This window comes from Pinus tabuliformis, chromosome 2_2 (genome assembly GCF_031772625.1).
Source record: "Pinus tabuliformis cultivar Carrire ecotype Pingquan chromosome 2_2, CPIR1, whole genome shotgun sequence".
Taxonomy (NCBI): Eukaryota; Viridiplantae; Streptophyta; class Pinopsida; order Pinales; family Pinaceae; genus Pinus; species Pinus tabuliformis.
The window spans coordinates 389,445,003-389,461,964 of record NC_142300.1 but is presented as its reverse complement, the minus strand read 5'-3'; the positions used below and the strand labels follow the sequence as shown (position 1 = coordinate 389,461,964).

The following is a 16,962-nucleotide window of genomic DNA, read 5'->3' as shown; positions in this document are numbered from 1 at the left end:
TTAAACATTGACCATGCAACTTATAATGCATAATTTAAAACAAAATTATTTAATTTTCAATATCATTAAAAAAATATTAAACAAACACGATTGGACTATAATTTGAAGGCCTTATTTTAGCCTTTGCACAAAACAATGGCATGTGGATAATTGCTCATATTTTTCTGCCATAAATTTTCTCGTATAGTTGCAATATTTATGCCATTATTTTTAGATAGTTTTGCAATGATTTTTTATTTGATTTTTCATTGTTAAGCTTCATAGAAAAACTACCAAAAATTAAAATCCTTAAAAATAGCTTGAATACTCATGTAAATAACCTATTTACCATTGGTTGCTGGCCACCATAATTTAAGCAAGTGCTTGCATAACAAATAGATAAGAAAAATGTGTAAATAAATATACTTACAAGGAGTTACTACCCACCAAAATTTTTATGCAATTCACACTTGTTTTATGGTAAGTTAAAAAAAATCTAATATTAATTAAATTATAAGTTATTTAAAATAATTTGAATTATTATTAATGACAGAAAGATTAATAAAAACAACATATGTACATTTTGATAAAAGCATGTAACAAGATTCTTAACTATAGAGATTTACCTATACTTTATCGTGGAGATTCTTAATATAAGTTTTTGCATTACCATGACCATTATCATAGCTTATTAATACCATATTGCCCAAAATATTATAACTAATTTCATATGACATTTTATTTTAATTAATGAATTTATTTTAATGTCAAAAATGCATAACTACATTGGAAATAACTCTTAACCTTAGATTGATAAGCTGAGACATGCGAAATCATTGAAAATTGAAAGATGTTGGTTCAAATTCACTATTGCTACTAGAGCTAGTTCCTCTATATAAAAATAAAAATATATATATATATATATATATATATATATATATATTCTCTTAATAAGCATATGTCCCTATGGCCATACGCACTTAATAAGCATAAAGCATTCAAAAACATAATTAATACACACAGCTAGTAACCGGGTCGTCATTATTCCTCAATTGGGACTTGGTCGACGAGAATTTTGAATATCTGCTCCTTTAATTCCTTGTTAGATACCGATATGCCGTCTCCGTATCTGAACAGAAATTGCAGGCCTCGTGTTATATTGAAAGTGAACTTCGTGCAACACAACGGTACACTGTCCTCCTTGAGAAACTCCCCATTCAATTCCTCAAGCGAGAGACGAAGGATGTCCTTGATGTGATTTAAAGCGTTTTCCACGCTAGAATCAGGGTTTTCTTTCATGTAACACTCTATAATTGAAGCTATCTCCCCGCGTTGCTTCTCATCCTTCATTGCAATTTGTGAAAAAAATCAGTATTTTGCACAGAAGTTTGCGCATCCGAACTTGTTTAAACGGGCTTAAATAAATGTAAAATTAGATGCCAAATACCTCGAAATCTGTTAAGTCGTCGACGAGCCTGATCGTCAATTCTGAGAGCTCCTGCATCTTGGATGGAGAATGTATTTGCTCCAGAATGTTGTTCGGGAGAAGTTGACCCATCAACAGAAGGGGAAACAAATTTAGAATGCACATCCCTGAGCTAGCGCGAGCATTCTTTATGTACTCATTCAACGTGGGCACATGACCAGTCGCTATCCATTCCGCTTCTTGCAGATAAGACTCAAGATATCGCTGCCACTGATCATTGAAAAAGTAAAAGTACATTAATGGTTAAAGTCTCCCCTTTTCTCTCTAAATGAAGAATAATAAAATTAAAAATATATTAGTTCAAATGACAAATTTCATAATAAAATTAAAAATATATAATTTCAAATGACAAATTTCATGGCCTTTTCACAGTAAATTGCATTCTTAGGACAACCATGGAAGTAAGGTGATAATAATAATAGCATCCCATTAAAATAATGATATTCCAAAAACACAGATAATCCATCTATAAAATCCAGATCATCGAAAACACATACGTTATCCTTTAATATGGATGTCATATCTCGCCCTTGCTCTTTTGCGACCTCAACAGCCAATTCATTCGCTGTGCTAAAGAAAAACTGGAATGCAATTTTTATGTTGTCCGGAAGTTCATCTGTTAATGAAGAATTCCATCTGAAAATGACGCAAACAATAATATATGATTGGAATAGGCTGAGAAGCTGGGAATAAATCAAATAGCAATATGCACAAAATCGTGGAGTAGGCTGAGAAGCTGGGAATAAATCAAATAGCAATAATATATGATTGGAATTGGAATAGGTTGAGAAGCTGGGAATAAATAAAATAGCAATAATATGAATAAAATAGCTGGGAATAAATTGAAATTCACCGTCTCACTGCCTCCGACACGGTTTTTAGTTCGTCCAACATTCCGTGAGTGTCATAGAGGTCATCTAAAACGGCTGCGACGACACAAAGTTTTGCGAAGGCAACTCTGCTGTGACAAAACTCGGGCTCGAAAATGCATGTAACAGCCCAAAAGTAAAATTCCACGTGACGCTTCCGATAGAAATTGAGCTGCGCAATTTCTGAGCCTCTCCACCACCTACGCAGGACATAATAGTAGTGCAGAACGTCATTTATGATCATATCTCCAAGATTGTCAATTACCATATCTTTCTATATAATATTAGGTAATTTTATTTTAATACCACCGTATTTTTTTAGGAATGAGAAGTGATATATATATATATATAATTTACTCCACATAAAATACTGTGCTTAAAATAGTGTAAATTTTTATTAAATCTAAATATCCTTTCCAAACCTGCAAGTCCGCCACAGGAAATACAAACCAATTAAATAACAAATAGATATTTTGTGAATCTGGGTTGGTAGAAAGAAGTACATTCCAATTAAATAATTAATAGATATTTTGTGAGTTTGGGTAGGTAGAAAGAAATATATATGGGCGTGGAGTACGTTTTAAAATTACTTTTGTTTGATTAAGAGTTCGTTTTTTTAGTATGTAAAGAAATAAGTTAATAGCTCAAAACAGTGAAAACTTGTCTTTTTAAGGACTATCAATTAGTTATTTCATGTAGAGTGGTTTTTCTTGAATAACAATTTGCAAATTACAGCAAGAATTATGATAAAGTTTGACACTTTGAAAAAAAAAACATTCCTGCCTCTAACTACCTCACTACTATCAATAAATCTATAATCAATTTAATTTATTATCAAAAACATTTATTATTTAAATATTATTAAAAATTAATATTATTTTTAGTTTGATGAAAGAGCATTATAATTTATTGTTTATATTATTAATAATTTTGGATTTAAATGATAATGTTTTTGACCCATTGTAAGTTAACTATCACTAAGATAAAAATAAATAAATAAATGAAAATGGCGCAATCTCAGACGAACTGAGCATTCTCAGCATAAGTAACTATATTTTTATAGTAAACATTAAACAAAGTGATGCGTAAACATTTTAAATTTTTGATAATGTATATGGAACTGTAAAAAAAACCCAACTCTGAAAATGGCAAGTACCGGTTATGACCTTGTAATAGACTGTATCTCTTTCTGATGTATGCATTGCAGAATATTGAAGTCCAACTTGGCCAACTCTAGAACTTTTTGGTTGATATTTGACCTTTAAAAAGAAAGGCAAAGGAATTTAGTATGCAACTACAATTTTCGAAATTTGAAGATAAAGCAAATAGACAATTTTGCAAATTTGAAGATAAAGCAAATCTATATCATTAAGACGGCACGCACTTGAGCCACGAACGGTTCTGTCCATATATTTCAATAAAGCTCCTGGCCTCCCATCTGGGCACACTGCAATACCATGGAAACTCCAATGCGTACTTCACCTAAATAACAGTGATCAAGTCAAATCCTTTATAAACCATGCACACCATCCTTTTTCTAAATTTACGTAACACTTTAAAAAAACCATGGACGGCATCTCTTTTTAAGGTAACACTTTCAAAATGCGCTTACTGTTTACCTCTTCCAAAAGACTCTGATCTACCCCGGTCACTTCCCCGCCTCCAGCTACAACTCCGTTTAGATATTCTCTTGTGAATGCCTTCGCCTCTTCCATTACTTTTTCTCCAGGAAATGAAATTTCTGAAGCTCGAAGTAACGACAACATGCTTCTAACTTGTTTATCTCCAGTGAAACTGCAGAAGAACTTCCCGTTTTCATCCTTGAAATTCTCCAAGACACCTGTTCAAAGCTGAGTTATATAAAAATCGATTTAAACGAAAAAACACTTTGTGGGTGAATAATATAACAATTGAATGAAACAGAAATCTTTGTGAAGTAAACATAAAACTTTGTGGGAAATTCCACCCATGGTTTTTCATGACCCACGAAGCAAACACCAATCCAACAACAATTACAAATATTTCAATTGGTACTGCTCAACTATCTTGAGGGTATATTATAGCTTAACATAAAGTCGAAAAGCAACTGCAGCTACCACCTGAAGACACGTTATATCGATGCAGTCGGAGAGCACGAAATCCTAACGCTGTAGCGTTAAGGTCTTTGCAGGAATCTTTTGATCCCACTCCGATACCTCCTTCGTTCCAACATCTGTCAACCATGGAATAATCACGAACGGCCAACAAAAACCATGTGCATATATATATATATATATATATATTTATATATATATATATATATATATATATATATGAGTTAGTTATATATATATATATATATATATATATTCATTCATTCACATGTGTAGAAGTTCCTAACCTGTAAACGTAGTCTAAAGCAGCTATTTCTAGTTCAGGATGAAAATGTCGATCAATTCCAAGGCACTCCAATATATCAATCATCTGAAGACGTTTCATTAAATCTTGATTGCTATCGTCCATTTCCTTCAGAAGTAAACGCTTGATCTCATCAACGAGCCTTTTGACTTGTTCATAATATGCAGGTCCCTAATTACAGTGCAATGCAATTAAATATATACAGAGAGAGAGAGGCACATTAATGTTAACAGCGAACGGAAAACTTAAAATATGTATAACAGCAAACAAAAAACTTTTAAAAATATACATTAATGCTAACAGCAAATAGAAAAACTAAAGAAACAAAGAGCAGATTACGCCATGATAAACTGATGGAAAAGATTGAAAATATACTCCGTAGGGCGAGTTGAGAGATAGTATGAGATCGTCGTCCCACACATTTCCGTGATGATTGGCAGTGCGTCGAGGGATGGCAGAAACAGATTCACAAATCTCAGCCATCACGTCGGCAAATTCTAGTCAATAACCTGATGATTTGCGTATTATAGCACTACCCTCTGCTGCTATGATATTTATTTGATGAATATGCAATCGCGGGTTGCTTATATATAATTCTTGGAGTACGAATTAAGGATAAAATGTATTTTAATATTTGTATGCTCCGAATGACTAGAGTTATAAAGTAGGCGAGTTCGATATAAAGATATAGTGCCCCGAAAACAATGGAAGGTTCTGTAGGATATTGTTAAAATCCATGTTATAGTTACAGTGTTAAGCTTTGCGATCTAAGTTATACTGGTTAAGTTTTCCACAGTCAAAAAGGATTCAATCAATCCCGTTTTAAATTTGTTTAAAAAAATAACTAGATTCCAGCCAATTTTAACTGCGAAAACAAATTTGATACCTATAAAATGCATTTTAATATTTGCATGCTAGAGTCAGATGAGTCAGAGTACCAAGTAAGCGAGTGCGATATAAAGAGAAAATACATACATTTTAATATTTACATGCTGTGACAGCAAGTGCGATATAAAGATAAAATACATTTTAATATTGTTATTCTATATTAGAATAAGTTAAAGTCATAAAGTAGACGATACTGACATACGTACCCTCTGAAATTTGCTCGTATTGAAACCCATTACGATGCATGTTAATAATAACGCTAAAAGGGCGGAAGTTATTATCTTCCAATTGGGTTTTTGGTGAAATTATGATTTGAGTTTTTGTTTGATTATCCAAGGTATGGAAGCCTAGTAATAAACTAACCCAACTAATTTATATTTATTTAGACAATATAAACATTGTCTAGAGCACTCAAAAAAAACTTGAAACTAGATAATTACAAATTAAAATTCCAAAAATCTTTACTATATTTTTTGAAAATCTAAAAAAATTATTATTTTCGCAAAGTTATAACGAATTAAACTAGAGCTATTCATTTATGCACCCTTCGACTTCAACGGTCAATCAACCAATTCAGGCCTGCGATACAAAGCATCTAAAATTGAAGATATGACGATAGCCATGTGACTATAATACTACTATGAACAGATGCTGACAACGAAATTATTTAACACCCGCTGATTAGGTACCGAGTGAGTAAACTTTAATGTGGTGAGGAAGTGTGGTAAAATAAAAACCTTCTTACGTCACACTCTCCCACGTAATCTCCACTTACGTCACACTCTCACATGTAATCTCCACATGCATGATGTTCTCGTTGACAATGATATGACCAAATTTAACGGAGATGCGAGGTGGTTTAAGTGCCGACCATTATTGTACGCTGTCTGCAATACGATTTATTTTATTTTCGCTGGACAATCTTGGCGGCGGAGTTGACCGTAATTTATGCAGTGGTCTATAATGCGACTTTTTGAAAGTTTTTCTGGCGGGTTTTTCCGGTCGAAATCCGGCAGGAATTTATTGGAATCGCAAGTTTGATACAATGAAAGCGTCCCAGGGGTTTTTCAGGGTGCTGAATCCAAATATGCAGTTAAAAAACCATTTTAACTGCAACAAATCAAGATTTAACCTCAATTTCTTCCGCCGGATTCCATCACCGGAATCTCCAAAAAGTCGCATTATAGACAACTCCGTAATTTATGGAAATTCCTGATTTAAGTTATAATTGTTAAATTTTTAAATTTTAGCAGATGTTTTTCATGGTGTTGAATAGATTTTTACCAGCAAAAACATGATTTAAACATTGCTTCTATAAAAATTTTTGAAATTCTTTACCCCATTTCAGTCACTTTTAGCCGTCAAAACAATTCCTCCGACTGATTAGACAACTCCATCTAAAATTGAAGAGATGATGACAGCCGTGTGATTATAATACTGCTCCTCACAACGAAATTATTTAACGCACACCAATTGGGTAAACTTTAATGTGTTGAGCTAGTGTGGTAAAATAAAAACCTTCTTACGTCACACTCTCCCACGTAATCTCCACTGACGTCACACTCTCCCATGTAATCTCCACATGCATGATGTTCCCATCAGGGGTTAAATTTGACGGGTCCCCCTGCCCATCACGAAATTTTTTACTGACGACTTTATTTTTAAATCGCCCTTCAGATGACTTTTGATATTTATTTCTGCCTTGCATAATATTTTATATATATAAATTTTACTTTATATTAAAAATATTTTAAAAATGAATTTTGTATAAATTTTAAGAAAGGATATTAATGGGAATTGTGAAAGTCAAGGCAATGTAGGTGTTCGAATTCATAATATATGATAGGGTTAAAAATGAAGTAAGAGTTGTCAAAGCAAGAAACCCAAGTCAGTCCGTTATTTAAGTCCATTTTACTTTCACGGGTAGCTTGTGTCACATAATTTAGAATATTTGAAATATTTTAACTAAATATTCTAAATATGGCACTCCATAACTAAATAGGTTGGTAATGGAATGACAATCCATATTCTCATAACTCCATATTAGCAAAACCTATATTTATGGAGTTATAGAGTGTAATATTCTCATAAGAAAAACACTCCATAACTTTGATAAACAAACCCCTAATAATCTAATGTAACAGATTCATAGTTTATATCCATGTCCAATTTTATAGATATATGCTTTATCAAATTTTCTGCAATTTAGAAATGTATAAGGTCATACAATCTATCTATTTCCAAGAAAGCGATGCAATACGAGGATCAAATCTTCCTCAGTATATTATTATATTTTTATTATAAACCACCTAATTTATATTTAATTAATATGCATTAACACAAGTTTTTAACTGATTTAGGAATTCCATTGAATAAAAAAAACTCTAAATTTTTCCATAATGAAAAATACATTTTTTTCTCTTTTACAAAGAAGTGATTTCAACTTGGTTTCTTCTAAGAATTTATCTTTTAGGAATGTCATTCAAAGTGCAATTTTTAAGTATTTAGATGTTTTGTTTTGTAGTTGGCATTCACTTTTTTGGCATTGGTCAGAAAATTATCAATGTTGGACATGTGTTCTCCAACACCCAGTGGAAAACCTTTACCGTAATTGTTGTAAATAAAATACTCACCAAAAACAACTATTTTCTAGATTCAAACTTGGAATGTCTAGCTAGCTTGTCCCAATAGAGTTTGACTTCGGAGTAACTTGGAGATATTATTATTTATAATCTCAACTAACCTAGTCTATTGTTTTTAAAAGATAATTAAAATAAAAATAATGTACTCTGAATAAAATGCAATGAATAGCCTGGAAACACAAAGAAGGAAAAAAAAATTGACATATTAAAAAAAAATTCCCTTACATGTTCTTTGCCAACTAAACCCACCTTAACATTCAAGGCTGTGGCTAATCCAAATAAATTAACAAACAAGTTTACAAATGCCCTTATCTTCAAAACCGCAAACACTCATCACGCATTGCTTCTGCTACATGAAAAAGGGCGAGGAGAAAAAGTTGGACATACTTGAACACGGTGCCATTAACCCAAATCTGAAGAAGTCTTTACTCGGATAAATGCTTACTCCTTCTTTGAACGCTGGAGTGCTTGTATTTCTGTTTATTATTGTATGAAACTCTGTACCAGGGATATTATAAAATTCCCACAGCGTTTAGAGAATTTCAAGGCACAAGTAAGAGAATTGAGAATGGTAAACGCAACTCTCAAATCCACTTTTCTTGCGATAGTGATCTTCCCGCCCTTTGTGAGAGTCATCTTCCCGCTTTCTTTGTGAGCTTCGATGTAACTTTTTTTAAGTGAAATAGCTTCCTTTGGCATCCATAAACTTTTAGTTTCTCCGAGCTGCACCCAAAGTGATAGAATAATAGAATCACCTGATATCAAATCTGATAGATTGAATAATAAATATAGCTTGACATCAAATCTGATGAATTAAATGTCGAAGATGAGAGTTGGAGTGCGCCAGTCTGGAGTAAATAAATATAAAAATAAAATATGTATATATAATTGAAACTTTCGATTTTCTTACCTGCCCGTCATTTTGACACTTATATAAATAATTAGCCAGTTAACCATGAGGGGTTTATTTTGCAGTAAACAGTATTTTACGGTTAAAATGGGCAAAAACGGGTAAACGGGCGTCAATTTTAACCCCTGTGTGTTGAGCTAGTGTGGTAAAATAAAAACCTTCTTACGTCACACTCTCCCACGTAATCTCCACTGACGTCACACTCTCCCATGTAATCTCCACATGCATGATGTTCCCATTTACAATGATATGACCAAATTTAACATGAGACGCGGGTGGTTTGAATGTTGTGGGCTGAAAATAAGTAGCATGTTAGAGGGCAGTAAATGAGCTAGGCTGTATATCACATATACAACCCGGCACATTTAATGCCTTATAAACAATAATTGTACGTTCTCTGCAATACGATTTAAAGCGTCCTTCAGTACGTTCACCAAACACGTGTGTTTCTTCAATACGTTAAAATTTGTTTCTTCAATACGTTAAAATTTGCCCAACCGATTCGTATGGACAGGAGTCGGAAGGTGTTGAATAATATAATACTCAAATGGTTGTAGACCACCAATATATTTGGGGCTATTGACTCATTAATTGTACGTTCTCTCCAATACTATTTAAAGCGTTCTCAGCGATTATTGATTATATAGTTGGTTCACCAAACACGTCTGTCTCTTGAATACGTTAAAATTTACCCAACTGATTCGTATGGACAGGAGTCGGAAGGTGTTGAATAATTTCGTTGGCAGTATCGGTTAATAGCAGTATCATAGTTTTTTTCCAGCACGAAAAACAAGCTCTATATTTATTATGTTCATCCAAAATCATCATAAAAATTACAGCAATGAGAATATGATTTGAGAAGAGAACGAAGGCAGAAGACCTCCAAGAGAAAGGATATGTAGAGAACGAAGGCAGAAGACCTCCAAGAGAAAGGATATGTGCCTCCCAGATAGATTTGTATCATAATAGCCATGAGGAAAAGGATGTATATTGGGATATCTTCATATAAAAAACCAATAAACAGTCCCATGAGCCGATGTTATGAGTGAAATATCAACAAAAATGAGACTAAAGATGGGGAGCAAAATTCCTATCAGTGATGTTTTCACAAAATAGTGAAAAAAGAACCCTGCATGGAAAAGTCTTCGATCTGGCAGGAGTTGTCAACTGAAATCTGCAGCCTCCATATTCCTTGCGGCAATGATAGTCCCTACTTTGACAATGCATCAGTTCTCTGGTTTTTTCCTCTATCGATGTGGGAGATTGAGTAGTCCTTCCTGTTAAGTCACAAAGCCTCAAGCCTGTTCAGCCAGCCAAAGAGGTGAATATTTTTAATGCAATTTTTGGACAAAACATGGTCAATGGTGACTTTGGAGTCTCCAAAAATGTGAAGATTTTTGAGACCAAGGAAATTAGAGAAAGTGATGAGACCAGCCAGAGCGACCAGCCAGAGCCATGATTTCCGCTTTGCTGTTGGTTCCAGGTCCGCCATTCCAATGAATATCAAAAGCTTGACCTTCAACTGGAATTATATAAAAGCCATAGGCGCAAATGTCCAGCTGAGCAGTGCCATCAAAAAATGCATAAGGATATTCGAAGTTATCTATGGGCCGATGATTCACTCCATGCTTGAATTTGGGAAGACGGGGCTGGTCAAGTGCTTCATATAGTTGAAGGGTAGATTCGAGGACAAAATTAAACGGGCTCCTTTTGGAATCAAAGATCATCCGATTGCACCATTTCTAGATGGCCCAGATAGTGATCAAAGGGATCGGCCTCATCTTGTTACACATGTTGCTCCATATATTGAAGGCCTCATAGATGGAAGGAGAGTTGACATAAGTGAATCCAAAGTGAGAAGATAATAGCTGCCAAATCAATAGGGTTTGGGGACATTAAAGAAATGTGTGAACATTATTTTCAGATCTGTAGAGGGGGAAAATAGCAGGTCCGCACCAATTACGCTTATGGAGATTCTCCCAAGTGAGATTCTGGTTATGAAATACCAGCCAGGCAAAAATATTGATTTTAATAGCGCATCCAGATTTCCAGAAAATTGGCGGAAAGATAAGATCAGATGTTTCGGATTCTGTTAGTAAAATCTGGAGGTATATATGCCTTGCACATACAGCCGAGGATCCGTCGAGACCTTTCCAAATGATGCCATCCCTATCCAAAGAACGATAAAGACGACGCGATTGTAATGAAAGAGTGATGTTGTTCCATTGGCCCGCAAGTACACCGGTCAATTGTAAATCAAAAACAGATTTCCATATAGGGATGGCGCCATCCCATTTTTTAATAACACTGGCCCAAAAATAATGTCCCCTGTAATGAAGGTATCTCAGGAGATGTTGGGAGAAGTGGATCGGTTCACCTGAACCTACGAACTCATCTAAACCCATAATAATGTTGGATCCTGTTTGGAATTTCCATATCAAATTTTTCCAGAAAAACAGCTCCAATTTTTTAAATCCTCTCCAAATGATTGAGCCATTGGCGGACCCAATGGAGCGCTGTCTGAACCAATAAGTAGTGTCGCGGTCGTCCATGTATTTCACCCTGATAGATTTACTCCAGCTGGACTCTCCCATTATCGCATTCCACATAGTTTTGCATAGAAGCGCTCTTCTGAAGGAGTGTAAATCCAATATGCCCCAGCCCCCCATGTATTTTGGCGGGACAACATCGACAGCTTGCTGAGATGGAATTTATTCTTCTCTTTCTGTCCACCCCAAATGAAATTGGCGATCATCCTGTTTAATTTGTTGATAATGGCGAGGGGGGGGATATAGAAAAGAAGGGCCCAATAAACCATGATTTGTACCAGCACAGATTGGGTAAGGATGGCACAACCCCCAATTGATAAACATCTAAACTCCCAAGAAGAAATTTTCTTGTAGAACCGATCCAGTATCCATGACCAATCAGCCACTCTGTAGCACACATGTTTCAAAGAGAAACCAAGGTATTTGAAACCCTTCTTAATAGGAAATGCCTTGATATGGAAAAGTTCTGTAATATAAGTGATAGTATCAACATTTTCATCAGCGACATGGAAAGAAGATTTTAGATCGTCGATATGCATTCCGGTGGCTTTTTGGAATCTCTCTAGAATTTCAAAGATACACAACCACGTAGATCTGCACAAAATCGCTGATAGAAGAATATCATCGACAAAAAGAGAGTGAGACATGTAATTATGCTTGCTTATGGGAAGAGGCTTAAGTCTCGCTTGTTGAACCGCGATCTTAATGTGTAAGCTCAGGGATTCCATGACAAGGATGAAGATAAGTGGAGATGGGGACCGAGACGGAGCAGGAGCAGGAGGTGATGAGAGGCGGAGCGCCGTGTGGTGAGTCAGTGGGGCAACCAATCATGTATGATTTGACCGTTTTTCCATCCTATGCTCTTCGCTCTGTGACCATTATTGTCTCGAGTCTCCTGGACGAGATACGTGTTCACCTATCCCGCCCATTTTCATCATTTCTCTTTCAAGACACCTGTCTTTCTATGGCATGAGCTCGTCATCTGTCTCTCTGTAATCCTTCATGCAGGGTAGCCGCGTGTCTTTTCAGCCTCCATATGTGCCCTCACTTTGTATCGCCATTCTCTACATGCCATAGACTAGTCTATGCTTCTCCTTATATAACGTGTACTACCGTTTTTGGTAGTACGGCTATATAGGCTCACAACCATTCTGGGTTTGACTTCTATATTTGACTGTACCACTTCTCTATCTATTTTCATAGTAATACACTACTGTTATTTCTTCCTGGTGTCCGCCGCTCAACACTCGGAGATCGCTCGCGCCTCAGGTATGTTGTATATATTGATTTTTAGATTAAACTTAGCTCGTTTTCCTCTGGTTTGCATACACATATCGACTATGCTATGTGGACTGTATGAGGCAATTTTATCTCCTGCGGTGTATAACACATTTCTATGCTATACTCTTATTTAGCTGTAAATTCATCTTACGAGCAATAATTGTGCCAAATGATATTTATTATCTACTGACACTAGCTGACTACGCTGACTATTGAACAGTGAACGATGCCTTCTGAACAATGAGCGGCACCGTTTGTGATTAATATCCTGACACCTCCCCTTAATCACGACCTACATGCTAACTTGCCTATTGGTCTAAGTCTCAGCTAGGCTTACAACATAATTTGGATTTTCTTCAATGCACAACTTACTTCTAGACATTTCAAATTTAGCCTTTCCAAGAGGCTTTCTGAATAGATGAGCAACATTTTCATTTGTATTACAATATGATAAGCCAATTTCTTTTGATTGCAATTTTTCTCTTACAAAATGATGTTGCGTGTCAATGTGTTTTGTCCTTGCATGATATCTAGGATTGTTTGCCAATTTGATAGTGCTTTGATTGTCACATCTGATTAATGTAGGTGCTTGTTGTATTTCTCCAATATCTTCAAGTATCCTTCTAAGCCATATTGCTTCACAAGTAGCACTACATAATGCTTTATAATCAGCTTCAGTGGATGATAAGGAAACAGTTGGTCGTTTCTTACTGCTTCATGCTATTTGTCCTGAATCGATATTGAACATGTATCTAGTGGTAGATTTCCTATCATCTATATTTCTGGCCCAGTCATAATTGGAATAACTTTCCAACTCAACATCAAATTCATTAGTATACATAATACCAAAATTAAGTGTTCCTTTCAGATATTGAAGGACTTTCTTTGCTGCTTTCCAGTGGCTTTCACAAGGCTTAGCCATGAACTGACTAAGTATGCTGACAGAATATGCTATATCTGGTCTGGTAGTGGTGAGATAGTTCAGACTTCCCACCAGTTAACAATTCAAGGTTCCATTCAACTCTTTGGTTCCATCATCACTGCACAATTTGACATTCTATTATAAAGGAGTAGATATTGTCTTGCACTCAATCATATTGATCATTTTAAGGATTTCCCTTATATATTTGCTTTGTGTGATTAATGTCTTACCAGATTCCCTCCAAACTTCAAGGCCTAAACAATAATGCAATTCACCAAGATCCTTCATCTCAAATACATATGACAACTGAATTTTGATTTCTTCAATCAACTTGCATGCATTTCCTATTATGATAAGATCATCAACATATACATATATTAAAGCAACATTCCCACCTTCAACTTCCTTGATGTACAAGTTAGGATCATTTTTGCTTCTCATAAAACCTTTCTCATAAAAGAAAGAATCAATTTTCACATACCAAGGTCTTGGTGCTTGTTTCAAACCATATAAATATTTCTTTAACATGTAAACCAGATGCTCTTGTCCCTGTTTTACAAACCCTTCAGGTTGAAGAAAATAAACTTCTTCTTTTAACCGACCATTCAACAATGCAGATTTGACATCTAAGTGATGCATTTCCAATTATATTTTGTAGTTAATGCAATCATGATTCTAATTGTGTTCAACTTAGCTACAGGTGCAAAAGTATCTTTAAAATCAATTCCCTCCTTTTGTGAATATCCTTTTGCAACCAATCTAGCTTTATGCTTATCAATACTTCCATCAGCATTAAACTTGGATTTATACAACCATTTGCATCCTATGGGAACTTTGTTTTTAGGCAATTATGTTAATTCCCATGTGTCATTCTTCATTATAGAGTCATATTCTTCATTCATTGCATGTCTCCATTCTTCATATTCTTTAGCCTCCTCATATCTTGAAGGTTCTACAACATTCATAACAAGAGACATTAATGCATAGTCTTTATATCTTATAGGTACCTGACTTTTACGTGATGACCTTCTTGGAGTTTTACTGCTTTCATCTTTCTTTCTGCTTTGCAGAGTCTCCTCTCCTCTTCTTGGAGTGTCATGACTAGTTGATGCTCCTTGGTCTTGAACTTGTACCTATTCCTTTGCTTGTTCATGTTCTTGTTCAACACTTGTATCTAATTTGACATAATCATCAATATCATGCCATACACTAGTATTATTCATTTTATCACCTTCATTTGCATTCTCATGAAACACCACATCCCTACTTGCAAGTAGTTTATGAGTATTGGGATCAAACAACTTGTATGCCTTCTGATCATCAAAATAACCAATAAATATGCACTTAATTGACTTTGCATCAAGTTTTCTTCTTTCATCTTTTGGAATATGAGCAAATGCATTACGACCAAAAACTCGTAAATGACTCACTTTTGGTTTGTACCCATAAAATGCTTTAAACAGAGTTTTAAGCTCTAAAATTTTGGTTGGACTCCTATTCTTCAAATAAACAACAATATTAATGGCTTCAGCCCAAAAACCATTAGAAATATTTTTACCTTGGAGCATACTACATGCACATTCAACTAGTGTTCTGTTTTTCCTCTCAGCAACTCCATTTTGCTGAGGTGTATGTGGCACTATAAATTGCTGTAGAATCCCATTGCTTTTACAATATTGATTAAATTCTCTTGATTTATATTCTCCCCCCTCATTTGATCTCAAAATTTTTATGCAATTTCTAGTTTGTTTTTCCACCATACTCTTAAACTCTTTAAACTACTCAAAAACATCACTCTTCTTTCTTATGAAATAAACCCATGTATACCTAGATCTATCATCCACAAAAATAAGAAAATACCATGCTCCACCAATAGATCTAGTTTGCATAGGTCCACATACATCAGTATGAATTATTTCAAGTATTTCCCTTTGCCTTTTTTCTTTATGTATAGGAAATTCATCCCTATGTTGCTTGCCAAGTACACATGCTTCACATTCAACATGATCATTCTTCAAGACAGGAAGACGTTCAACCATTGTGTTCTTTTGAAGTAGCATTAAATCATTGTGATTTAGATGATGCCATAACTCTACTGTTGATATTGTTGTGGATGCCAATGCTTGATGACCTTTCTTGGTCACATCCAACTTATACAAGGCTCCAACTTTAGTACCTGTGGGAATGACCTTGTAGTGATCTTGAATGTCTTTCACTACACACTATGATTTAACAGATTCCACCTTCAAATCTTGGTCAGCAATAGTAGAAACATAAATTAATTTTTTTTTGATAACAAGAGCATACATCACATTATGGATATGTCTCTCTTGTCCATTAGGAAAATTCACACTTATTACTCCATAACCTTGAACTTTAAGTGATCTATTATCTCCTAGATAAACATATGTTCCATCGATGTTTTCATAATATTCATCAAACCACTCCTTATTACAAGGCATATGGAGTGATTCCCCAGAATCAATGAACCAAGCATTCAAATCATCATTTTCCACAAACAATGCAGCATCAGACACAAACAATTCAAGATTTTTAAATCCATCACTGATTGAGGTGTCTTTGTCCACAAAATTTCCATTATGCCTTCTGCTTCTTTTCCTATACTCATTATATTTCCTTTTATAGCAATCTTTAGAATGATGCTTAGGTTTGCCACAATAATAACAATCATCGTTTCTCTTATCATGGATTGGAAATTTAGACTATGTCATACCTTTTGTTTTTCTTGGAACTTTCCTCCTTTGTTCTTGTCCCATGGCTTGCCTCTGTATGGATGTTTACCCTTGGCTACCAATGCCAAATTTGAACTACTGGAGCCCAAATTAAAGCTATTCATCCTCTTCTCCTCTTATAGAAGAATTCTTGTTAATTCATCAAATGTAGGGGGCTTCTCTCTAGCTGAAAGACTTGAAACAAAAATTTGATAATCTTCCACTAAGCCATTTAATGTGATGGTGACCAAGTTAGTACTAGACACATTTTCACCAATATCTCCAAACTTATCACTTAAATCTTTGA

The 16,962-nt window shown here is 34.8% G+C and overlaps 1 protein-coding gene across 1 annotated transcript; it reads right to left on the bottom strand.

Annotated features, from left to right (window-relative positions):
* Positions 1-1,005: 1,005 nt before the first annotated feature.
* Positions 1,006-5,322, bottom strand: LOC149192902 (delta-selinene-like synthase, chloroplastic). Its single transcript, XM_089406494.1, has 10 exons — positions 5,107-5,322; positions 4,715-4,902; positions 4,434-4,546; positions 3,954-4,174; positions 3,719-3,816; positions 3,501-3,593; positions 2,319-2,534; positions 1,963-2,101; positions 1,427-1,675; positions 1,006-1,323 (listed from the first exon to the last, which is right to left on the bottom strand). Exons 1-10 carry the CDS (start codon positions 5,212-5,214, stop codon positions 1,021-1,023), a joined length of 1,728 nt encoding a protein of 575 aa, XP_089262620.1. The 5' UTR covers positions 5,215-5,322; the 3' UTR covers positions 1,006-1,020.
* Between the last annotated feature and the right edge of the window lie 11,640 nt (positions 5,323-16,962).

Excerpts from the sequence above, each read along its gene's own strand:
- LOC149192902 (XM_089406494.1), bottom strand. The coding sequence starts at position 5,214 with ATGGCTGAGATTTGTGAATCTGTTTCTGCCATCCCTCGACGCACTGCC. Across the intron at positions 4,547-4,714 it reads GCTTTAGACTACGTTTACAG|ATGTTGGAACGAAGGAGGTA; the intron begins GTTAGGAACTTC and ends CATGGTTGACAG. Across the intron at positions 2,102-2,318 it reads GTGTCGGAGGCAGTGAGACG|ATGGAATTCTTCATTAACAG; the intron begins GTGAATTTCAAT and ends CGTCATTTTCAG.